Source organism: Centruroides sculpturatus, unplaced genomic scaffold (assembly GCF_000671375.1).
Source record: "Centruroides sculpturatus isolate CEXI.00-Female unplaced genomic scaffold, Cexi_2.0 scaffold2114, whole genome shotgun sequence".
NCBI classification, from domain to species: domain Eukaryota; kingdom Metazoa; phylum Arthropoda; class Arachnida; order Scorpiones; family Buthidae; genus Centruroides; species Centruroides sculpturatus.
The window spans coordinates 4179-32162 of record NW_019386268.1 but is presented as its reverse complement, the minus strand read 5'-3'; the positions used below and the strand labels follow the sequence as shown (position 1 = coordinate 32162).

At 28.6% G+C, this 27984-nt stretch overlaps 1 protein-coding gene across 3 annotated transcripts in view; it reads right to left on the bottom strand.

Annotated features, from left to right (window-relative positions):
* The window catches only part of LOC111614338 (phosphatase and actin regulator 1-like), a 57666-nt gene extending 34634 nt beyond the window's left edge, over positions 1–23032 (bottom strand). For all 3 annotated transcript variants that reach the window (XM_023355712.1, XM_023355710.1, XM_023355711.1), the window contains exons 1-3: positions 22942–23032; positions 14019–14192; positions 3459–3566 (exon numbers count right to left, since the gene is read on the bottom strand). In XM_023355712.1, coding sequence (XP_023211480.1) covers positions 3459–3566; positions 14019–14172 — 262 coding nt within the window. In that variant the 5' untranslated portion in view covers positions 14173–14192; positions 22942–23032. The remainder of the gene's footprint in view (positions 1–3458; positions 3567–14018; positions 14193–22941) is intronic.
* Positions 23033–27984: the final 4952 nt, after the last annotated feature.

Genomic DNA, 27984 nt, shown 5'->3' with positions numbered 1-27984 from the left:
GGTCATGTGAGTGGTTGCATGCATAGGCGGTCAGACTCAGGATGGAGGAGGTCTACAGACAGTACAATGGAAGGAATTTCACCCACTACAGATTAAACAAAATAAATATCAGTTTATTAATATAGAGGATTATACATTCTAACAAATCCTTTTAATTGCAAGTCATTAAACACAAGAGAGAGAGAGAGAGAGTTTACAATGGTTCATGGGTTGAAAAATACCTTGTTGTAGAGGTCGTTGATTTACATAGGAAGTTTCATAGTCATTGACCGAAGGATCAAGGATTGTTCAGGATCATTTAGGAAGAGTTGTAAATCACATTAATTCATCTTTGGATTGTGAAATGGTAGGTGAGGAAGCGTCCATATGTGAGATTAGTGGAGCATCCATCCATAGGTGGAGTATCTGTAAGTGAAGTAGGTGATATATCTGTATGTGAGGTAGCTGATATTCAGACACAACTAGACTGTTGGAGGAACTGGACACGACACCTCGAATCATCCATTCCATCTTATATTAAAACAGCAAAAATACCTTGGAGAGATCACAAAAGTTGGAGGAAGGTGTCACTTCTAACACTAAGAAAGCATAAGTTGAAACTTTCTCAAATCAGAAAGCTGACATACTGATGAAGTCATCCTGTAATTTGTTTCCTTTTTTCTTTACTTACAAGTTAGTCTAGGTTCTCACAAAATGAAGCATGATATGCCAAAAATCTTTTTGTTTTGTTTTTCCATCTTCAATTGACATATTCTAAACTAAAATACTCTAAACTCAACCAATCTTTACTCTCTTTTTAAAAAAAAAATGAACATTGAAATGTCACCTTTTGTTTCCTTCTTACATAAATGTAAAATATGAAAAAATTATATTTTTCTTTCTCTTCTGACTTTTTGGATAATATATAACTTCAATTTTTAAAACATTAAGCCAATAATGACTATAAAATTTTTCAAAAAAAAGTTAAAGGTATAAAAAGAAAGAAAATAATTTGCAGAGAAAAAACTTTTATTTACATTACAGACAAGCTTCCCAAATGCATTTTGCCAAAGGCCTCTTCAGTGAGGCTTACAGTACACAGTTTACATTCTGACAGTCAACTCATTAAAGAGCCACTTATATGGTTAACAAAAAATTCCCATTGAAATGTCAATTTCAAACAGTTACAAGCTTTCAAAATTTGAACTGAAGTTTGTTGTTTTTTGTAATGTCTACTGCCATCTAACAACAAAAACCATATGGACTTATTTGCTAACCCTATAGTTGTTTTTTTTATATAAATCAAATTCATTTGTTTTTTCAATAATTAGCTATTTATACATATTAGTTACATTAAGTCTAAGCAACTGATTTCACATTAGATGAAAGCTTCATATTCAACAATAAAAACATACTTAAGCAGGTTTCTGAAGACAGTGTCCAAAAAGGAACCACCATTTATTTATCTCATGTAATTTTAATTAGATATTTTCTGTGTTTTTAAGAGGACTTTTTAATTTCTGGTGATCAGTAGCCTAAAAAGAATGCCAGTCACCAAGAAAGTGTGTAGTCTGAAACACAAGATAAATAAATGGTGGTTCCTTTTTGGACAGACTATCTTCAGAAACTTAATAATTGCCATTCAGATGAAAATTTACAAAATGATACTTAAGCAATTAAATTTTTATATAAATAAACTCATTCATGTCTTTGTTTATAATATTTCAGTCTTTATTTTTAATGATTCACAATTTGAAGATAATGCTGCATACATTAATACGTAACTAGATGCACCGAGATTCTTAGTATTCATTTTATATTTTCTGAAAAACAACAGATTTTGAAGAAAATATCTCACCTCTCAGAAATATAAAATAATTTTCAATTTAGAAAAAATTTAATCATTATTAAGGATTATCATAAATTAATAATGTACTATCCAATTTTGATGGATTATATTTGCAGTTAAGAGGAAACAGCTCTTAATTTTTGTTATTAGCAGCTTTTGAGGTTTGCTCAATTTTTTTTTTTTTTTTTGGTTAGGTATTTAGGTATCAAAATGTACTATATTCAATCATTTTAAATAAATGTTCTTTTAAAATATTTTCAATTACAATATTTTAATAAATTTTGATTATTACAGTTAATTACTACAGTAAATAAATTACTTGAAAGATTTAACCTTTATAAATTTTTCTATGGTAAAAATATAATTTTAATTATTTCTTATATGAAATGCTTTCACATTGATCTCATTCAAATCAGATAAAATGTTTTTATATGAAACTGGGATATTACTGCATGACATTCCAACTTTGTAGGATGATTTCATCTCTATTAAATGTTTTTCACTAATAAAAAAAAAGTTTTTTTTCCACCTTTTTTATTAGCAACACTCTACAACATATGTAAGGGTCATTAAATCAGAGTTGACATTTACATATTTTATATTATAAGTACTGAATGAAGTTATTATTAATTTAAATTAGTAACAAATCTTTCTTGAAATTCAACAGGAAACTCTTAGTCACTCATGAAAATATAATGTATGTATTATCATTACTATTCTTTGTATCTTTTGCTTTCTCATTCATTCACAGAAAATTAAGTGCTTATAATTTAAAATTTCAACATTTTAGAATTTTCTTTAATCTGATAAATGATTCTTTTTTGCATTAAGTAATGGCTTAATAGTATGAGATCAACTAGACTATAAACATCATAAATAACTAATCAAAACAGCACACAGCTCTGCAGCTTTAACTGTATTTGGTTCTGAACTATTCCAGAAATTTAATTTTTAAAACATTAATTTTTTTTCATAATAAAGTTACAAGAAAAAATTATTTGATGATATTAAGACTATTTATTTAAAATTAACTCCACTTTGAGCCCTGTTCTTATACTTTAACTTAAGAATTAAAAAATTATAAATACTTATAAACTAATTATTTTCCTAAACTAATTAATATCTTGAAATTATACCAGAATATTACAAATTACAGAAAATAAACATATGCAACTAGTTACTATAAAAAAAAACTTACATTAATTTCTTTACATGCATAACTTTAAACAAATTTTCTTTATTTTTGACTTAGTAAATAATATAAAGTAACAATAAATATGTACTATGTAAAACTGGATTAATTAAGTCCAACACACAAAAATACCAGAAATATCCATTTTTGACATCAGTGTTTTCCAACCAATGAAACTGTTCCATGCATTTACAAGCAAAGTTCAAATTTTCACATTGACGTTCAACTGACTTTAACCTGAGGATGACAATTTAAAAATCATCAAAAATGTTTGTTTTTCTTTATTTTTTTAGTAAGTATAATTTGTGTTGGATATTTCTGGTATTTTTAAGTGCATTAGAAATAATATAAAGTTTTTTTTAGTTTCTATTCTCCTATAAAATTATTATTAAAGTGTTCCTACACAATATTAATTTTTCAGAAAAAATATTTTTGTACCTTTTTGTGGAAGGTTAACATTTTTTTCTTTCTCTGCATCTGGCAATAAAACACCTTTCTTTATCAAATCTTCCTTTGTAGCTCTCATAGATATTTTTCTTTCTAGTGCTAAAAACATAAATTCAAAATCAAATTCTAAAGAAATAAAATTATAAAATTAAATTACAATACATTTTAAAATCAAACACAAATAGAAAAACTAAAAAACCTTGACGAAATAAAAAAAAAAAACAGTAATGTAAATGTGAGAAGCCAAGGATGTAGAACTAAGTCTAAGCCGCTTACGGGCACACAATCGCGAGATTGGCTCACCAAACTTTTTCTAGGAGAGCATAGTTAGTTTAAAACGACCTAGAGGATTAATTCTAGATCTAGTCAGGATTTCTTGACACCAGTTAATCACTTTTATTTTACGCAGATTAACATGCGTATTTATTCGAGAAGGAAATGAGGACTTGTGTTTGATTCAGTTATTGAGGAGATGTTTCTTTAACAAATAAAAACTTTCATTTCATAACATAAAATTTTACTTTATACCTAATTCTATCTCAAACTATAACAGATGTTTGGCTTTTATCCATACAATCAATTATTCCAGGATAGACCTGTAATAAACTATCTATTGAATTAACTAATTTATCGGTTGGTCTATCTTTCACAACTTTATGATCATAAGATTAATTAAATAATAATCAAATTATTATTATGAATATTCTTTAATTATAGATTTGTTGTATTCTTGTGTTTTAACTAAATAGTATTCCTATATTTAGAGGTATAGTATTTTGTTCAAGTACAATATCCAAAGGTTAACAGTACAATTTATTCAACTCTTTATTCCACATATGCATTTCAGGTCAATGTGAACTCACAACCCCTCTTCAGTGCTATAACTAGAATATTTTTCTACATTGTAATTTTTTAATACAAAAAATTATAAATACAAAAGACAATTTACTGACTTACAATTTGTACATATTTATAAGAAAAAACAACCATAGGTGCTATAACTAGAATATTTTTCTACATTACAATTTTTTAATACAAAAAATAACTTAATGACTTACAATTTGTACATATTTATAAAGAAACAATCATTAGGTGAAGATTCAATTTCAGGTATAAGTGCATATCTGGTGTTTTATGCTATTTAACAATTATGAGAGTAACATAATGTTAATTTATTATTTAGATGTCTACTAGGACAGATCATATTATTAGGACTTATTATACTGGTGTCCAAATTCTGAAAAATGAGGAAATGTATTCAGAAAAACAATCTTTATTGTTCATCTTTACACACTGTGTTTCGTACCACTCAGGCCCTCATCAGCAGGTTTACAGTTACTATGTAATTATTTTGGCCTCTAATTACATTGAAATATAAAAATATTAACAAAAAATAATCCGTATCATGTTTCCAAGCATATCCATCACTTTCCTTTGCCTATACAATTATTGTATTGCTAAGTTCATTTCCTTTATAAATGTTTCAGCCTGTTACCCCCATCAATNATACATAAATAAATAATAAAATAAATAAATAAAAATAAATAAATAAATTTTTACCTTAATACATAATCAACAAAAAAAAAACTAGACACAGTTCAATTTTTAACAACTTGTTTAAATTGCCCATAAGTTCTCAGATCCTTATATTCTTCTTTTAAAGCATTCCAGTTATATATAAATTAGTAGATCAGTGCGTCTTGGCCAAAACAGTGCTTAACTTTTGGTAGCACTCAAATTATTTTTCCATTGATAGTTGTAGTTAGAGGGCCTAGAGTGTTTATTTAACTCATCACTTACATAAGATTCTTTCTTGCCAATCTTTATTAGTTTAAAGCTGTCTAAAATAACTTGTTTTTTATATAAAACTTTTAATTTGTCGAAACTGGTCTGGTTATAATAAGAGGTGATAGAAGAATTGTAAGGTATTGAATAACTTGTATAATGTTCTAATAAAGTTGTTTTGTGTGACTTGCAACCTATTCAATACAAAAGAAGAAGCTGTACACCATATGGAAATACCATATCAAAGTTTGGATTCCATACAAGCGTGATATAAACACAAAACAGTCAAAATTTATGTAATTCATTATTCTTTTCAATATTCCAATAAATCTAGATAAAGACAGTGTTAGATTATTTATATGATTGTTCCATTGTAATTCATCATCAATTTCAATACCTAAATATTTTACAGTATTAACTCTTTGAATACATTTATTATTAATTCTTTCTTGTGTATCATCTAAATTGACTTTTTTGTTTTTTATTTGACAAACAAATATATTTTGTTTCATTCTCATTTATTCTAAAGTTATTATTTGCCATATATTTACTTAATTTAGCCAGCAATGAATTTGTATTATTTTCAATTAATTGAAGATTTCAATCTGCATAAGTTATAACAATATCATCTGCATACAATATATTATTTTCAGGAATAGTTTCTATAATATCATTTATGTAAGTATCAAAAAGTAAAGGGCCTAGAATGGATCCATGTGTGACACCTTTATTCACTTGAAAAGGTTTAGATATTGAATTTTTTACCTTAATGTAGTACATACTATTTGATAAATAAGATATCAACCACTCCAATGGCACTTCTCTTTTGTTTTAATATCTTGATATCTACGCTATCAAAAGCCTTAGTCAGGTCAATAAACACTGCTGTTACTATATTTGAATTATCAAGACCATCAATAATATATTGTTTAAAATGAGTTAATGCATCAATTGTAGAGACCTCTTTTTTAATACCATACTGGTTATTAGATATATTATACTATATTTACAAAAAATCTTTTATAGAAAGCCATTTCAATTATTTTAGTTATACTCTGAATGATAGTAATCAGACGATAGCTCTCCAAGTCCTGTTTAGATCCTTTATTTTTAAATATTGTATTACAAGATTGTGTTTGTTCTTCTCTGAAAACCACCCACACTCAAAGGATTTATTAATTAAATAAGATAATGGTAATGCAATAATATCTGATATTTGTCTTAGAATAAGTATATTTAACTTATCAATGTCCAAAGTATTAGTTTTTACACTCATAATATAATCAAAAATCTCTAGGAGAAGTTTCATCCAAAACAAAACAATCAACCATACAAGCATGAAGAGGAATGTGAGAAAGAATTAGTTTTTAACATTGATGTGACAAAACCTCCCATCTGTCTATAGTGATCAGTAAAAATATTACCTATTTTTCTATTATTATTAATTATATTCACAATTAAAATATTATCATTACATCACTCACATTATATTCATTTCTTAATCTCAAGAGGATTGTTAAATATTACATCTCATAAAATTTAATATTTTTTCGTATATTAATTTCCTATATTCCTTGGTTTATTTAATCTAAACAATTATAATCCTTAAAACTAATAACTTCATATTAAAACTTAGGTGATTAGGAGAATAACCATCCAGCCATCATTTTAATGTAGTCATGAACAATTTAAAAAAAAATTCTTATACAAACTTTCCACATCTGACATGGATGAGAAAGAAATAAGCTTTATGATAAAAAAATCAAATTATGGTTTTGTTAATTACTTCTAATAATAATCCAGTGTCCAGAGTGCAATGAAATACTATCCCAAGAAGCTGTCTAATTTACATATTATCACAAAACATTCAAATGAAAAGGATAAGTCTTTAAAAATTTTTCAAAGGAAATTAACAACTATCTATATCAACAAAACATTATTATTCAGATATCCAGTATAAATGAAAAAGTATTGCTAGCAAGTTACAAAGCTACATTTCATCTTTAAAAGGAAGCAAGCAGCATACAATTGCTGAAAGTCTGATTTTATCAGCAGATGTCAGTACAATGAAAATTATAGTAGTGGAAAAAGAACTTCAAAAAATTCAAGAATTTGTTAATCTAAAGAATACAACAGAAAATCTGATATGACATAATACTCACAAACAAATTTTAGATAAAATTAGAAAAAGCATACACTTATATTTGCAATTTTAAATTCTACAAATATTTCTAGTTGTGTAAAATTTGCATGCTTCCAAGTATATAATACAGAAGCATTGTCAAAGAAAATATTTTATTTTATAAATCACTAGAAACTAACACAACTGGAAAGTGTTTATTCAAAATGTTTATGCAAAATACAATAGTCTATAGATTGGACAAAATGTACTGTCATAAACTCTGATGGGTTTTCAAAGTGGTCTTATTGCAAGATTAAAAATTACAATGCGAAATGGATATACTATTTCCTATATCACCATGTTATTGCAAGCAAATCTTTACTCTTTGAACTGGAGTTTATTTTGCAGACTAAAAATAGTAAATTCCATCAAAAGAAGTGTAGCAAATTCATTTTTTTTTACACAATTTGTAAAGATAAAGGTTCATTACATGAAAATCTTTATTGTACAGAGGTTAGGTAGCTTTCAAGAGCAAAGATACTGATAAGTTTCCAAAAATAGAACAGAACTTCTGATAGATACATCTGTAAGAGGGAAAAATTTAATTATGCTGAATTCTTTTGCAACAATGTTTGGCTTGAAACTAGCATATCTTTGTGACATTGTTAGTCACTTAAAATATTTTGAACAGTTTACAAGTTTACAATGCTAGTACTGTTATAAAATTAATGGATTCATAAAAAAATTACCTTTTACCTTTACTACATTAAAGGAAAAGAAATTCAATTAATTTCTTTGTATTCAACAAATAATGGAAGAATATCTATAAATGCCACAGTGAATGTTAAACTATAATTTTGGAGAAACAAGTATGTTTCCATTTTCTGAAAGAAACTCAAATTAGCTTCAATAATTACAGATTTGAAATAAATTTTTTTTTTTTTTTTTGAAGAAAAATCTGTTAATGAGACCACAATAGAAATAAATATTAAAGGTCAAACTTTTTTTTTTGCAAAAGTTTGATCAATTGTGGTTGAAAAGAAGAAAAATAATCTAAAGTTACAAATGAAGCTTTAAAAATGTTGGTAACACTTGTATCATCATATAATTAAATGTGAATTAACTCTTCTGTAATTGTAATAAAAATGAAACACAGATGACTTCATCTTGAAAATGAGCTCTGTATATGTAAAATATAGAGCAAAAACTGAGAAACTGATTAATGAAGAAAACAAGCAAATTCATCAATTACTATTATTATTTTACATGTTCTCTGAAATATTTGCTTTTCATAGTCTGTGTTCTTCTATATTAAGCATTCAGTATATAATAAAATGTAAATTTTATTACAAATTTTAATAAAACACATTAAGGAAAAATTCATTTTTAATAAAAAATGAATTTTTTATTTTGCAAACCTGCTAAAATTCTGTTGAGATTTCCAAGGAGAGTTGCAACACAACTTTTAAAAATTATAAATCAAACACAATGCCAGATGGCATTAATTAAAATCCTTTTAATATTTTCTTGCACTCATAAGCCTGAAATTGCTATGCCTTAGGGGAGGCCATATCATCAGGATGCAGGAGCAAGGAGGTCATACAGACAATTGGTAATGACCTCTGCTGTACAGACATTGCTGTTGCATGATACTGGCATCTGTGGTTGTACCAACATACATACCAATGTAAGGAAGGCTGTTAAAGGCCCGGAACTACTGTGAGACAAGCTAGAACCATTCCTAACAGCACTGTTACCCATAATACAAGATGCCATAGCATCCTGTTAAGCTACATCCTGTTGCAGACCCAATTCTATACATGTTCTACAATTCTTTAGTGACATCATGCACCATCACAAGACACCTATTTAAGGGCGGGATTGCACTCATGTTGCCCTTTATGACATTTACCAATAACCACATAGCACTGGTTACTCCATCTGGAATGGTGCCATGTCCACATTTCATAAATGGCCATGGAATGGCCATTCATGAAATCATATTCAGCGATGAATCCCACATCAGCCTGCAAGCAGATGACCATTGCATCTGTGTCTGGAAGAGACCTAGCAATTGCTCCTAAGAAGCCTATGTCGTGAAGTGTCACATATGTATTACCCCTAGTGTTACAGTCTGGAATGCCATGGCTTATGACAACAGGTCTTTCCTAGTAGTCATCCAAACAACATTAACAGCCCAGTGACACACAGATGACATCCTGTGTCCAGTTCTGTTACCAGTATTACTGCAGGCATGTCTATCAGTAGCCATTTTCCAACAAAATAATGCTTGGCCCAATATGGCATGTGTCCCAGGAATGTTTCCATGCTGTTGAAACCCTTTCTTGGCCAATGAGATCCCCAGACCTTTTACCCATTGAGCACATATGGGACATGATGGGTAAGCAAGTATGGACAAACTGGAGTATCCACAATCCGGAGGAGCAGTTGCAAAACTCCTGAACAAACCTTCAACAGGATGACATCAGGACTCTGTATCACTCCATGTCAAGCCTTATCTCAGAATGCATTACAGCTAGAGGAAGTTTCACAAGGTACTAATCTGTAAACATTGCTTTGTCACTGTTTGCTATTAAACAGGGATGCACAACCTTTTCTGAAGAAGGGCCAAATTAGGATTAAGTTTATTGACTGGGGGCCGGACCTCCAAGCGATTAATGCGATGGCTGAGATTGGATGCTGNTACTTTTACTACAAAAACAATACAATAAATAAATAAACAACAGTAAATAAAATTAATTAAATAGCATAAATAAATAACACAATAACAAGGCCCAGTATAACAACTATAAGCTTTAAGGGTTTTTAAAAACCACGCGTGCTCTCCTATATATATTATCGTGGTCCAACGAGCCATATAAATACAAGTTATCAGCATTTAAGGCACTTATTAGAAGAGCGTTTTTATACTGCACTAACATTCAGGACAGTATTAAAGAGATTAGTAGAATTATAAGAATTGCAACAAATCTAGGATACAAAACCACCACAATAGAAGGCCTAGTCAAAGGTTACAAACAACATAAAAGGCAAAAAACATACTAAAGTAGATGCAATTAACAAATTCACATACAATAAATGTATAGGAGGAGTGATAAATGAATTGAGTACTTATAAAAATGCAAAAATGGTATATAAAAGAGCACCCAACATCTTTAGGTTAATAAGGAATGATAAAGACAGCATAAAAATGCAAGAGTAGCTGGAGTTTATAAAATACCATTTGAGAATCAAGAATTAGGAATAGCAAATGATTATGTGGATGTAACCAGAAGAAACTTAGCAATATGTCTGCGAGAACACAAATACAATGTTAATAAAAGGCACAGCAACACCATTTTAGCAGTCATGGCACAGACAGAAGCAGGAAATGTAAAATGGGATAGGTAAAAATCATTAAAACGGTTCAATCTCCATCCATTGCACTAAAAATGGAAAAAATGGAAATATATAAAAGTAAAATGAAAAACCATTGCCTAAATGCCAAAGATGCTAATACTCTTCAAACAGCGTGGAAGTACAGTACATGATAGAAAAAAGTATGGGGATTAAAGACCCTTAAAGCTTGTAGTTGTTATACTTAGCCTTGTTATTGTGTTATTTATTTATGCTAATTAATTTATTTTATTTACTGTTATTTATTTATTGTATTGATTTATTTTTTCATTTATTTAATATACACAATTATTGTAAAAATCTTTTAAATATAAAATGAAATGTATTCAAAAAAATGTTGTGTTCCATTTTGGAACAGTAATCGTAAACCTGAAGATGGCCTATAATAAATAGGTTGAACATGTTTGAGAATAAAATAATTTCTGCTTGGCAAAAAATTCTGGTGTGTTGATATAAGGTATGTTTCAAATTTATACGGACATGAACAATTAAAGTGAAACCCAAATTTGCTGCATTAAGNTATTTTTCTCTACTGTCACTCTCCTCTCCCTCCTTCTTCTTTCTTTTCCGCCCCATTTTTCCGTCAGCTAAACACTCTGTGCACGGCCGAAGTCTTTCGTTTAAGTGTGTATAAGAAATATTGATGGTATTAATGTTTACAATACGGAAATGAAGGAGGTGGGGAGAAAAAGGTGAATTACATCTGGAGTCGTCTTTTTGCGTGTGCGCGTACACACATTAATCTTTCTACACATTTATCTCTCTAATAACTGTTAAATTTCCGCCGGAAATGGGCTACATCGCTCGACGTGTTTTTAAGAATGCCGTTCGTTTCCTCTGATGATTTTCATACCCATTATAGACGTCTTGATAGAAGAAGTGAAGGGTTACCCTTTTGTTTAACAGGAAATTTACGTCATACTTTTCTAAATCTTCAAATAAGTGATGAAACTTTCCCATAAATGATATAGATAAAACTAAAATTAGAACAAAAAACTATAGTCATCTCCATTTTTAAGACATTGATATAAAATTTAAACAAAAATGTACAAACAGCGATGTATTTAAAACCCACGCATGCTCCCCTATATATACCATCTTGGTCCAACGATTCATATAAATACAAGTTATCAGCTTTATAATTTATTTTTTATACTAGTACTTTCTATATATTAACAGGACTTATTATAATTCACCTGTGAACTAAATAAAGAACATTATTTTTGAACTGTAAGACTAAATATCTGCATCCATAATTTCCCAGTATAATAAGTCCTGTTAATATATAGAAAGTACTAGTATACAAAATAAATTATAAATAGATAAAAAAAAGGACAAAAAGGCATAACAATTACAAGTTATCAGCATTTAAGGTGCTTATTAGAAGAGCGTTTTTATACTGCACTAACATTCAGGACTGTATTAAGGAGATTAGTGGAATTAAAAGAATCGCAACAAATCTAGGATACAAAACCGCGCACAATAGAAGGCCTGGTCAAAGATTACAGACAACATAAAGGCAAATATAAAAACGCAAGAATAGTATATAAAAGAGCACCCAACATCTATAACTTAATAAAGAATGATAAAGACAACGTAAAAATGTAAGAGAAAGCTGGAGTTTATAAAATACCATTTGAGAATCAAGAATTAGGAATAGTAAAGGATAATGTAGGTGTAACCAGAAACTTAGCAATACGAGAACACAGATACAACGTTAATAAAGGACACAACAACACTATTTTAGCAATCATGGCGCAGACAGAAGGAGCGAATGTAAAATGGGATGAGGCAAAAATCATTAAAACAATTCCATCCATTGCATTAGAAATGGAAAAAATGGAAATATATAAAAGTAAAATGAAAAACCGTTGCCTAAATGCTAAGCATGCTAATACGCTTCCAACAGCATGGAAGTACCGGCACATGATAGAAAAAGCATGGGAATTAAAAACGTTTAAAGCTTGTAGTTGCATAAATAAATAGCATAAATAAATAACAAGGTAACAAGGCTAAGTATAATACTTAGCCTTGTTACCGTGTTATTTATTTATGCTATTTAATTTATTTTATTTACTGTTATTTATTTATTTATTGTATTGGTTTATTTTTTCATTTATTTAATACTAGTAACCCGGGCCGCTCCCTAGTGAAAATTCATATCAATGGGAAATGTTTTTCCCTTCCCGTGGGGGAATTCCCCCGAGGGAGAGGAGAATTTATTTCCTCCGTGGGAGAGGGTAATTTATTCCCCCCCACGGGAAAGGAGTTCTAGCAGCAGCGGTGTCATTCCGAATTATAAATAATAAATTCATATTACAAATAATAATAATTTATTGTTATTTTAAAATCATCGCTAGTGCGCCCTAGTGGGCGTCCTAAGCATACCGTTACAGATATACTGACACGCGATCAATGGCTTATATTATTAGATATATAATTATTGTAAAAATATTTTAAATTTAAAATGAAACGTATTCGAAAAACGTTGAGTTTTATTTTGGAACCGTAATCATAAGCCTGAAGACGACCTATAATAAGTAGGCTGAAAATGTTTGAGAATAAAATAATTTATGCTTGGCAAAAAATTCAGGTGTGTTGTTATAATTAAATTAACATTTATTTATGAAATAATTTAATCCAGTAATCATTTACCTTTATTTTTATTGTTAATTCTTATTTATTATTAATTTTCATTGCATTTATTATAAAAATGAGATTAGAATGATAATCCCAGACCAAGCAAAACTACAGAAAATTAGTTCTATATTTTGCTGAGATGTTAGATACATATGGTGCAAACTCAAGTTAGTTAAACATGAATAAATGAATAAACTTATGTTTTATCTTGATATCTGTATTTATTGATCATTATTATATTACATTTAACATTTAAATGTTATATTATACTACTAGTGAGTGCAACTAATTCAATTCAAAAATATGTTTCTAAGTATACTAGTTTCAATCTTTTATAAATACAAATTGTTGTGAGAGACTGACTTTATAATAGTCAGCCAATAATTATTAGTAATTGTTTATTTTTAAATAAATATATATTAATTAATGCAATGATTAACTCACAAATTCAAAAATTACACAGTGAAGTTAAAATATAAGTTTAAAAAAATTTTTTAACATTTTTTCACTTATTATATTCTAAAGCACTCTAAAAAAATTCAAGCCTTCCATAATAATAATGCAATATATCTGAAAAATATACTCACTTCTTGAAGTTTGTTCAAATTTATCACTTTTCTTTTTTCTTTTCCACTTCCATGGTTTAAACAACCTTCCCAATGCAGATAAACGACTATGTTTCCCTTCCATAGAAGGTGGTGTACTAGTTCTTGAATTAGAACTTAGAGAACTTGTTCTCATATTGTTACTGATTTTTTTACCTAAAATAAAAAAAATAAATAGTTATTTATAGCAACCATCTAATCAATTTTTAAAGACAAATAATCAAAATTTAACTTTTATTTCTTGTACAAAAATTTTGAATGTAAACTAATTTTTAAATATGGCTAAATCTTAATCTGGTAACTTAATGGTATAGTTGATTTTAGAATAAAAAGTTTACTATTATTAATTATCAATTAATTAAATAATACATCTGTCATATTAACAGTAAAACTATCAGACCAAGACTGATTCATGTTCTATGATACTCCTTTTCACCAAGTGATTTTTCTCTCTAGACTACTCTCTGGCTATTTGAAACTCCAATCACCAGATGAATACAATTTTTATAAACTGCAAATTTTGCAACAGGCAGTATGACCCCTACATTAGACATCATCTCTTAATAAATTTAATAATTATAATTAAATTAAAATTTATCACCTCTTTCTCAGCAAATGTAACTAATTATAACAACACACCTGAATTTTTTGCCAAGCATAAATTATTTTATTCTCAAACGTTTTCAACCTAATTATAGGCCAATTTCAGGCTTATGATTACTATTCCAAAATGGAACTCAACATTTTTCAAATATGTTTCATTTTAAATTTAAGATTTTTACAATAATTGTGTATATTAAATAAATGAAAAAATAAATCAATACAATAAATAANATTCCAATTTATTACTTTTGAAAAAAAAAATCTATTAATTATTATAACAGAAAAAAAATATACTTAAATCAACACAATAACTTTAGCTATTGTTAAATCTGATTAACCAAGTCAATAAAAGTAACATGACAATTTCCTTAAAAATTTGGTGCAGATTTTCATATTGCCAAAGTTATATTTTGGATGATTTTAATTTATAAAATCCATTTCAACATTTGAAATAGTATTAAAAGCAAATAATTTACTCTTCAAAATTGTAATTTTAAAAATACACTGATTAATGAAAAGATTAGAGAAACCTACTAATTAATAGTAGGTCAGTCCCCCTCAAGCATAAATGATAGCTGGAATCTACTGAGGCATTGACTATCTGATGCAGGAGGGTTGCTGGAAGTATTAAAAATCATGCCTGGGGTGAAATGGATCAATAAGGCAAAGCATTGTTCTTCTGAAATGCACCATTCCCTTAAATCCTCAAGAGAAGACTACAAAAGGGTGCGAGTGATTATCCAGAACATAATATCATTATATAGCTTTTAAGGATCTCTCCAGACATACTAGGAACTTAGTGAGCTTCATGAGAAGGCTCTTCACATCATCACAAGGCCATCACTGCATTGCAAAAGAACCAACCTGACAGAATGGGTCCATTGTTTCATGTTGTCGATAGTACACTCAAATTCTTCCATCAGACTGGTGCAGCTGGAAATGAGATTCATCTGGCAACACAACTCATTGCCACTCTTCAGGAGGTGAGTTTTGATGTTCCTGGCACTAGGCAGGAAACAATGTCTAATGATATGCAGTCAGCAATGACATACAAATAGTTTAAGGAATACACTGGTTTCCATAGTTTAAGCTATGCAGCATGCTTTGTACTATCTACTCATTTACATTACTTGAAGCTCTAGTACTGAGCCTTCAAGTGATCTGCATCACTGTTGTTCTTCAGTCAAGTCTATACAAGCTTGGAGTATCTTTGTCATCCTGTTATCAGTAATGCATGAGTGGTTTCATTTGCTTGCTGGGCACTGATACAGCCATGGATAGTAGACCAAGTAGACCCTGAAATGGTTGTCCTTGAGAACACTGGGGTTGCTGCTACTTCAAAGATGGAATTGACTGTGTCTTGTGCCAATAATGCATTCATGATCAACATTGATAAGAATGCAAAATTTATCCATTTTTATCAATTGTGATGCATTCTTGGGAAGGCTACATGTTTGCCTATTAATATCTAAAAGTCATGACATACTAAGTGATCTTTTGCCTGAGACACATGTTTCTGAGCAGCAAAAATCTGTTAACATTGGCAATATTTGGGTAGACAAGGAGACAAATTGTCTGAGTTGCACAATCGACAATGGCTGCGTTCAGCAGAATCAACAGTTGTAACTGAGCAAATCGGTAGTTGTTACATAGCAACCCAAATCTGCTGAACAATGAGTGACGTATGCATTGGAAAAGAAGCCTCATTGGTCAATTTCAGGTAGCAATAGGTAGCGTAAATGAAAGACGCTACCAAATGTGATGTCAAAACACCAAACATGTTCCGAAAGAGTGCTACTGTAGAGGGTATTCCGCAGAAAAATACTCAACAGCTCTGGAACCGTTGAGTCTGCTGAACACAGCAGCCAATCTCTTACCTGATAATCCTAAATTTTCACTATTGGCACAAAAGCATATTTCTTTGAGTACCTTATTGTGATATTCTTTAATAGTGTTGTTATAAATTATTTCATACAATTGAATTAATGAAATTAAACATTGTGTTCTATCAACTGTCCACTAGTGACTATCCTCCATTTTTATTTTTGTGTTTACACAAGAGCTGTACTCAAGTAATAAATCTATTCATGCTCATTGGTTACAGCAAGCAACAGACTGTTTCCCAAAAGTCAACATGATTTGACTCCCCAATCCCCAATGACTGCTTTTCTGCTGCCCAGGAAACACATCTTTCTGTCACCCAGTGACATGTTTCCCACAAAAATCACCTAGCGTGGCTCAGCCTTAAGCTTGGTTTGGTTATGTTAAACTCTGCTTGGATGTGTCAGCATACTTCCATCACCACTGTTCTCTGTTTTGATCAGTCACTGTGTGAAACCACATATATAGATCTCTTTACTTTAAAAATGTAAAGATTGAAAATTAATTTCTGAATAGTTTCTTAAGTCAATGTATCATGTAATAATGTTCTAATACAACTATATGGTTGTAGAACATATTGGAAAGAAGTTAATTTTGAATTAAAATGGTATAATTAGCAAAATATCAACTTGTACATTGAAAGCTATAGGCCAACATCTCCTAACCCGATATACAATATAGATATACACCAACAGAATGCCGAAAATCTATCGGGCTAGTTTAGCCCGATAGATTTTCGGCATTCTGTTGGTGAAAGCTATAGGATCCAAATTAGTTTTAGAAATTAAAAAATCCCCTAATTAATTACTATATTGACATAAGATGGCAACAATTATACATATTAATTCAATTATAACTAAAATTAATTAAATTTTATCAGTGAAAAATTATTTTAATTAAATTTTATAAACTTTTTTAAAACTATAACTTTGTTGTTATTTTTAATTAAATTAGTAATGAACTTCTAAAGTATCGCATGTGTGAAAGACTATTTATGAACATTTATAATCTTATTTATATTTTTAGTTATTTTTATTTTGGCCTTTATATTTGTACAGTAAGACCTCATTTAGTGCTTCGGATGCATTCCTAGACGACAAAGCACTAAACGAAACAGTGTTAAACAAGGTCATTTTAACACAGTAAATAGGGAAAGGGGAACACATGGCTAAGAAACAAATTTTACTTTAAGTTATTTTTATATTAATTTGCATAATAATATACATAACATTGTTACATAACATGTAAACATATGCAAACAGAAATATAAAGTTCATTTTTGTGATGAAGATCCTGGCTCTTCTGAAATTCTTAACTTTTTTTGTGATGAAATCGTCTAGTGTCATTTGTTACTTTGTTTTTTCTTTCCTTAAGCAAATGTCAGTAGCAAGAGATTGCATACAAAATGCCTCGTCTTGCTTTTGCACTCCTTTCAAAATCTGGATCATTTGCTACAATTTAATTGACAATTTCAATTATCATTACCAAACTTTTACTAAGAAAATCTGTAGAGAAATTCTTTGGGATATTCATTTTCAGAATCACTATTGCCAATCTGCCAGTTTTTGAAGGTCATCATTGGCAAGTCTCTCACCAGAAACCTGCAGTAACTCCTCAATATCATGCTCATCTATATCTCCTAGTCCTACTGTATCAATTAGGTTGACAATTTGGCCAATGATAGGCTCTTCTGGTTGACAATCCTTGGATATCTTCAGCCATACTTTCTTCCACACTCTGTTCATGCATTCATCAGTTAATTCTTGCTATGCAAAGTCAATATTGCCTATGGCATCCATGATGTTATATTTTTTCCAAAATTGCACCAAACATAGATTTAGGGGAAGTACAACCTATGACAAATTGCCACTTTTTGCTGATTGGTTCATGTTTGCAAATAATCATATTATATATGATTCAACAAAATGCTGCAATAATTTGAATCAGCATAAATTTTGAGCTTTTTTTTTTTTAAGGCTTCGACCAGACCACATTATATTAAATCAGCATTAACCGAAGAAGTGCTAAATGAGGTCTTACTGTATTTTTATTTGTACTTATACCTTAAATATGTACTCTATTTATTCCCTGTTATATTATTATGTATTTTATCTCATTTTATTTTTCTTCAACATTCTTTTATAAAAAGAGACCATCAGCATATGTTTAATGAGTTCTATTTTATTTAAATTGTGTTTTTTGAATTTTATTCTATGTAACATTCCATAACCTGAATATGGCTGTTAAAAATAGTTGAAAATGTTTGTTCTTATAATAAATTCTTTAATCTCTAAAATGCATATGTTTATTTTATTGCCATCTTTTGGAAACATCTTTCCTATCTTATTTATTTACTTAAATAAGCATTACTGTTTACAACTTCCTATCCATGATTTAATTCTGTCCAAACCAAATGTATGCTAACTTAACATCAAGCATTTTAATTTTCTTAAGTAATTAGATAAAAATCTGCGATCTTTAAAATCTTGTATTTTCATATATTGAAAAAATATAAAAAAAAGTATGATCATCTATGCTTACTAAAAAAATGTTAGAATCAGTAACAAAATTAGCAATAGTCTTTTAATCTGTTTTGTTAAATGGCAAAACAGATTAAAAAGACTATTTGGCATAAAAATTTGTTTTCTAACACAAAGGATGTCAATTGTGCAGCCCACGTCATTCAACCTAGTTTGCCATCAAGCCAAGAGTCCAGTTGACAAGAAAATGCTAGATTAAAGCATTCTAGTAGATTGATCACTTATTATTATTTGAATCTGTGGTCTCCCTCAAGTGCAGTGGTATAACTAAAAGCAGTCCTCTATATCAGTTTGATACTCATTCTAACACAATACATAAAAGTATAAAAACAAAAAACTAATGAAACATTAGTAAATATTCCCCTCTGGAAACATATGAGATAATTAGCATTTTAGAAATAGCAGCACATTTTTTCATAAGATGAAAAAGATGTCAATAACTTCAATAAAAATCAAAATTAAAAAGTCATTAAAAAGCATATTAAATCAAGTGAATTGAGAGCTACTTAGCTAATAAAAATATATTGTTGAATTTCAAATGGTAGCTGTATTACGTATTATATAGGTAAATGTCTCTTCAATCCGAACAAAATTTCGGTAGACTTTCTCACAGCTCTGAGCTGTGAGAAAGTCTACCGAAGACTTTCTCACAGCTCTGAGCTGTGAGAAAGTCTACCGAAATTTTGTTCGGATTGAAGAGACATTTACCTATATAATACGTAATACAGCTACCATTTGAAATTCAACAAGGGATTCGTAAAGCTATAACATGCCACTGTCATTAACTTATTTCAATTTTTTTACTTTGTNAATTCCAGTAGGCAAATTTAAATTTTCGCCAGTGCTGTGGCGCTGCAATCTTTGGCTATGTCTTGGGCTACTCAAATATTTTACGTTTTTGATACTAAATTAATTTCTGAACTATAATTTTTTATTGTTTCTATATTTTTCAATGTATTTATTTTGTTTGTACAAAATAAAAAATAATTTTTAACGATACAATAGTCTTCATTAGGCTTAACATCGACAAAAATTCAACGCAAAGCGACACGCAACGGAGAAAAATTTCAACATGGGATAGGTTAATATATTTTTCGTACATAATCGGTTATCCGAAATATCGATTTTCCGAACAACCCAGTCCCCAATTGATTCGGATAATTGACGCTCTACTGTATTTGTAAAATCAATTAAACAAAATTGCTATCTTTACATGTAAGCAAAACAAAAAAAAAAGAACTTAAAATAAATAAACCTTTTTATTAAAAAAAATTAAAACTTTAGATTTCAAATTTTTCAAGTAATATAATATAGATAATAAATATGACACCAATAATTACCTTTGTAAGAAACATCAATAATTAATGATTGTATATATAATCAAGAAGTTATGGCAAACTACTATTAAATTTCCATGGTTATTAGTAAGAGATCAATCATCACAGAATTTAAAAAAAAAAAAAAAAAAAACATGACAAACAGAAAATAAAGCAAAGGAACAAAATAAAAATTTTGCAGTTATGATAATTATAATATTATCACAATCTGTGAATTAACAACAAAATATACCAAAAAGACACTTTGTATATGGTACAATTTACAATTTAAAAATTTCTTTAATTATATTAAACAGTTTATAATTTTATTTTCTTAAATCTAGAAATATTTAAGTATAAATATCAGGGCTGTGAAATCGCGTAAAAATCTACCAACTCCAACTCTTCCTTACCATCCGACTCCGTTTCATATACATAACAAATTGGTAAGTAAAAGGGAGTCGGAGTCGGCAGATGTTTTGACGACTCTGACTCCGGTTAAAACTCCAAAACTCCACGACTCCGACTCCACAGTCCTGATAAATACTTTTAATATTAAAATAATAATTTTATTATATTCATATTGAATTATTATTTTCCAGATAACTATTCATTTTCAATATAAGAAGTCAAAATATTTAAGACATCTTAAATTTTATTTACTAACTACATTTCCTCCATTTTTCAACTGAAATCTTAGTTTACAGAAGTGTGCATTTAAAAATGGGATCATAATTTTCTATATTAATAATAATTTCTATATGTTTATAAATGATAATTTTATTGAGATTTAACTTGATTTAAAACCTTAAAAATATATATTATTATTATTTTTTTAATTTATTTTAAGTTTTGCCAAGTATTGTAAAACAATGCTCAAAATTTTAAAAATTATTCAAAAAATTTACTTAGTCTTTTAAATCAATTAGAAAAAAAAATAATGTTAATGGCCTGATAATTAAGGTAAGTAAAAAAAAGTATCAGCTACTGCTCTGAAAAAATTGGATTTGAAAAAGTTCCTTAGAAATTTTAATAGAGTAAACTCTGAAATGTAGGATTGTTTCTCTATCACCTTCCCATCCCATTGTAGGCTTGGTGAAGCTCATAAGCATAAAAAAAATCTTAGATGTTCAGAGCAGAATATCAATAAAAATTTTAAAAAGATATACTTGATGGCATTTAAAAGTACTTGATCTAATTTCAAAATTTGTCTCTAATAGTTTGCCAAATTTATAAAATTTAATTACTGATTATTACTCAATTTATCAGAATAATCTACATGTAAATATATTGCCACTTGTTGATTTTAAAAAATTTACACAAAACAACAGAAATAAGATTGAAATATGCATCTTTCAATCAATATGTAAATGTATTAATAGTTATACCATCTACATATTCTGAATTATATTTCTATAAAATACAAACTTATGCCAGTACAAAAAAAACTCCATTATCATGATAACTAAGGATTCCTTATCATTTACATATTGGTATATTATATCTGACTTTTTGACAAAATTAATTAAAATCATTAAAATTATATTAGGTTATCTTTATTACAAACCAAATATTTTTTTACATATACAATATGTATTAAGATATAAAAGTTATGCTGATAAAGTATTATCGGAAGATGTAAGAAATCTTGATAGCATGATAAATAATAATTGAATTTATATGATAATCTAATATGACTGGCAACTATAAGTTACTGACAGTATAACTCACAACAGAATCACATGTTGCCTAAAACTTACAATTTTAAATACTACTCCCAAGCCATTGATTAATTTTTAAAAATTTTTAATTAATTTAAAATTATCAAAAGTTGACCATATGCAATAACAATTGCAAAATTAAATTATAAAATTTAACTTAAAGGTTGCTATCTTGTGTTAAAATTAATAATTAGAAATTATTTAAATAATTCAGAAAATTCTTGAAAAAAGATCAATGTGGAGCAGGATACAAACTACAACTTCTGCTTATCAGGCAAATACATTATTACATATATCACTCTCAAGGGAACTCACTCCAGTTTGAAACTGAGTTTCAGGGAAAAAGTTTTGAATTGAAATAACTTGACTTCTGGTTGCATTGGAAATTCGTATATAGTTAATCGGAAGCCTCCTGCCCCTAAGATTTCCATATCTAGTCTGAGATTTCATCTATCTAACTCTGTTCTTGAGATTAAGGGAAGACAGATTGATAACAGTGGAAATTTATAGGTCTACAATTTTTTCAAATTGCAGCCCATTTATTTAAAAAAAATTCTGTGATGACAATTTGTTATATAAACTTTGAGTCTTTATAATACTGTATTAGTAAATTATCCGGAGAAGACATTTTATATATAATCATATAATCTGCATATGTACTGTACTGTATCAATACATAAACTAATCTTAAGGCATTATGACTGTACTTTTTTTTTTGTTTTCTTTTATATTGAATATTTTGTATTATATAAATTCACAATTTATAAATTTAAATTTTTTGAAAATACAACTTATTCTATTCTAGTGTATTAATAAAAGAAACAAGTTTTATGATATACATTACATTATGAATGATCTTATTTTGGAATGGATGACAGATGGTTATTCAGTTAATTTGTTAGGCAACTTTAATCCAAGAGATTGCAAGAATATCTATCTGTGGAAAGAAAAATGTATTTTTAGCTAAATTTCTAAATGAAAATTAAAATAAGTGATTTAATTATATAGTGTCAATTATTTGATTTAACTTTGAATTATAAAAAAATATTGAAAATAAAATTTTTGATCACTACAAAATATTATTCAAATAAAGATCTGACTTTTTGATATGCAATCAGAAATACTTTTCAAAATGAAAGCTAAATAAAAGCTGAAAATATTCATTACTTAATTTTTTAACACTAGTGTTCAAAAGTTAAATAATAAATAAAAATAGATTCTCTTACAGTTTAAACTTAATACCTGAATTTTAAAATATTATAAATTAATTAGGATTAAGATTTTGGTTTATTCATCATCATTTATAAAAAAGATATTCTATAAAGGCAAATGGCTTTTCCCCACTTATCAAAAAATCTTTAAACATGTATCAACTGAACTAAATAAAGATGATAAAATGCCAAATGTTTGAATTTATTACACTACATAATGTTTAAGAATCAAAGAAGAGTCACAACACTTTCAGATTATCAAAAAAATCTTCAATTTCTCATACTGAAAACAAACAAGTTGCACACATTAATGTATTCTTGCATTACAGTACAACCGGTCATACTTTTAGAAATGCAATATTATTTTAATTTTTGTAATTTTTAATTTAAAAAATGTATACTGCATTTTTAAAGATATGAGTAATTGTACTGTAGTTTATGACAAATGCAGTTTTGCTGAAAAGTGTATTTTCTTGCATTATTATTACCACTATTCTACGAAGATTTTGAATGATATGAAATTTCAAGTATTTTATACTAAAATAATTGAAGTAAAGAAACATTCATTGTATTACCAGTATTTAAGAAATTTTTTTTCATTATTTTGAACAGTTATCTTCAATAAGTAATAGATATGTATATATCAATGGTGCGGTTTACTTTATATTACTTTTAAAAAATCAATTTTTCAAAAATATTTCCTCAAAATTGATGAAAAAACTTTATGGGTTAATTGTACCTAAATAANTAAATGGAATTCTCTTTTCTTTGTGTTTCTTTTATTAAATACATCATATAAACACATCTCAATATGAAATGACAGTGTTAATCTGTTATATAAATCTAAATTTAAGACAAATAAAATCCAGAATGAACGTTTTAAGCCTACATTTTCTACAACTATAGTTAAATTTGCATACAGAGATTAGTTTTTTTAAACCATTCTCACTGAACTAACCATTCAGTGTGTCAGAATTGTCACAGGTAGTGTCATAGCTCAACAATCTAGACAAACTGGTGTCGTCTCATGGCTTATGATTATCATTTGTATGTCTAACTTATCTTTTCATGCATTCTTAAGTGCCATAAACACTATTGCTGTTAGTTTTGATTGGCTGTTAAGAGTGAAAATAACAGGATATTAAATCTTTTTTTTCCATATTTAAAATTTTATAGACAATGTATAAATGGAAAAAAATCCGTAAAGTCTATTATTGTTCTTTATATGGCCCTTAAAAGTTAATGTAACATCTCTATAACATTTTGAATTTCTCTTTAGTTTTGTACACGATCACTACTAATTATGAAACTTTACATGCCACTTTATATAGGGTATACATTTTTATATTTTGCTATAAATTATAAATTTTATAACTTTATTATTAAAATATTTAGAATTACACAATAAAATTTGATTGCTTTTTTTTTTACTAAAAAATTTGAAATTATAAAACTGCTTGCGAAAATAATACGTTTAAGAATGAGTAAATGATATAATGCTATGAATTTAAATTTTTGAAACAAGTTTTAAGCATTATTTCAAATGAAAGTGATAGATCTATAAACTTATTACATAAGATGTTAGAACATTTAAGTAATTCTATAATAGATATAATTACAGTTATGAAAAAGTAGTATAGTAAAGTATAAACATAAAATATTTAGACAAATAACTAGTAAAAAGATGCTATTACAACAATTAACTTTTAATATTTTCATTTTAAAATTTCTAATAAACATTTAAACATGCAAGTTTTTTCTATATATAAATACAGTGGTGCCTCGTATATCGTACACCTCGAATAACAGACGCTGCAAACAACGGACTTTCTGTTTGGCCATTACGTGAGGCAAACAACAGACTTTCTGCAAACAAGTGTGAATGATGTTGCCACTCTTTTGCCATTGTCAATGACAATCTGCTATTTTTATAATATATTATTAGTATATCTAAAGTACAGAGCTCCCATGGGATTCAGCTTGCTCCGTTGTTTATTACATACATCACCTCAGAGCAGGGTATTTACATTTATCAAGTGTTGTGCAAATCATGGCTTCTAAAAAAACAGAAAGGTGATTTCAATAGAAACAAAACAAGACATCATCAGAAAGAGTGAAAGTTGACAAAAACTTCCTTGTCAAATGGGGAGAGGTTCAGGAGTTTACCAACACTCATTATCCAAACAGAGTTGAGACTACCAGGATCAATGATCTCTACAATGACACCCTTGCCCATCATTTCTGACAGGTGTTGAAGAAGAGAGAGAAACAGACCACATTGGACATGTTTTTCAAGAAGCAAGCTGCCAAAAAACAAAGGATGGAACAAGAGATGACCTTGCAAGCTCCAGTAGCCTCTCCTGATTCTGACTCCGATTAAGAAACAATAAAAAGAGACCTGCTGCAATATGTAAAAAGTCTGTATCTGTATGAATGTGTAAAGAAAGTGTTCCTCCACCTCCTCCTCACAACATCTCACTACCCGGCATAATTGGTGACTGCTCCATTTTCGTTTTTTTTTATGGAACAGTACGGTTATTTTATGCTGCAGAACAAATTATATGTTTTAACATGTATTTCTATGGTAAAATGTGTTTCATATAATGGACTTTTCACTTAATGGACGTGCACCTGGAATGGATTAAGTACATTATACAAGGCACCACTGAATTAAGTTTTTCTTTGTTTGGAAAAAACTTTTCCAGATTATAACAACGATCTAACAATGGTTATTTAAAAATTAAACACTTATTTCTTAAATAATATCAGAACAATAAGATAAAAATATAAGATATTTCACTATCCATATTAATTTAAACATTTTTTATTTCAATTCTATTGGTTTGATTATCATTATTAGAGAACAGTCAAACTGTTTCTTTACCCTATTATAATAGTGTTAAACAAGTCCAATAATACAAAATTAATAATAATTTAAAAAATATAAAATCTTCACCACCTTATTTTCATAATTTTAATTCAATATTTAATACGAACAAACAAAAAAACAAATATAGCATTGTATCACATACTTCTTCCAATGTGAAGAAAGTCAGACACTTGTGAGAACTTTTGATATCATTCTACAATATCTCAATGTGATGGGATATGGAGACACTCAACTTGGAACTTTCTGGATATGAATAACACCCTCCCATTTCCCATACCATACTACACACTGGCCCTCTGCTGCAGTGTGATTGCCATTTTGCATCCCCATGCATATACACTATCACATAGCAAAGTATTGAAATGAACATACACCACCCTGAAACTGACAACTTTCCAACACACATACAGTGGTGCCTTGTATTTGAACTTAATTCATTCCAGGAGATTGTTTGAGGTCCTAAACAATTTTTCCCATAAGAAATAATGGAAAGTGAATTAATTCATTCCCTGACTCTGAACAATACCCATTTTGATAAACTAAAAACTGCAAATACATATTATTTAATGTAAAATTAAGACAATTACATGCTCTAATAATAAATTAAACCTTGAAAACAAATAAAATACATAAATAATGTATAATAAACTGAAAAATCCATTTAATCACTGTCAACTTTAGCATCTTAAACATGGCCATCAGATTGGCCACACATGTACTGCTTTCATGCTTTGTGATAAGTTCCTTTTGCATTTCAATTGTGATACAACCACCTTTCTTTTAGACTGTTGCTTCCACACTCTTTTCTGATTCCATAATTAATAAGTAAAAGTTATATTGAGTTGAAGAGAAAGTTTTTGTCTATTTTTAACAGCTGTCATTACTTAACATAGTTGTGTGATTTACTTGCAACAGTCATGAAATTTAACTCATTAACTCAAGAGACTATTCATTATTTAAAAGCTTATTTTAAACTTTTTACTTCACATTTTTTTCAAATAAAATGAAGTCAACATGTCTCCAGATAAAAAGCATATCCAGCATGCTACTCTTTATAAATTTTGGAAAGGATATAATGCCATACAAACAGTATAAAAAAAAGGTTTCTAATGTGTATGGGAAGATGCTCATAAGCTTTGAATATGCAAATGTAGTTTAAAAAGTTCCATTCTGGAAATTTTGAAGTAACAGATAAACAATGTACAGGGCATTCAAAAGATATCCATGAAGAAAAATTGCAGGATGAAATTGTTAAAAAATTGATAAACACTAGATTATATATATATTAAGACACACAAAAAACACTAGATTATATATATATATAATCTAGTGTTTTTTTTATCAATTTTTTAACAATTTCACCCTGATATATATATATATATAACCAAACATACCAAAAACAACCTTTTAACATATTTTGGGAAAAAAAAGTCAGTTTGAAGGAAGATGCAGACACTTGAGCCAACATGAAGGGGCCTTTGGACCCATCTGTGTAAATATTAATGTCAGCATGGTTATCCAGGGTGGAAGCAGATGACACCAGATGCACCCTGGGGATAACCCTGCTGACATGGTGAAGAGCACAGTTAGTGGTGTAGTTGCAGTGTGGAAGCATATGAATAGCTGTAGATAGGAGCAGAGACTGTTGTTGAACCTTGATGTTTGTGGGTCTGATGGAGTAGTTAAGAACTTTTTCTTCTATACATAGTGGTAAAGGAAGGAGCTCTACTAGTATCAGAGAGACATTTGTAGAAACAGTTCTGCAGCACTTTGAAATTCTGATGGC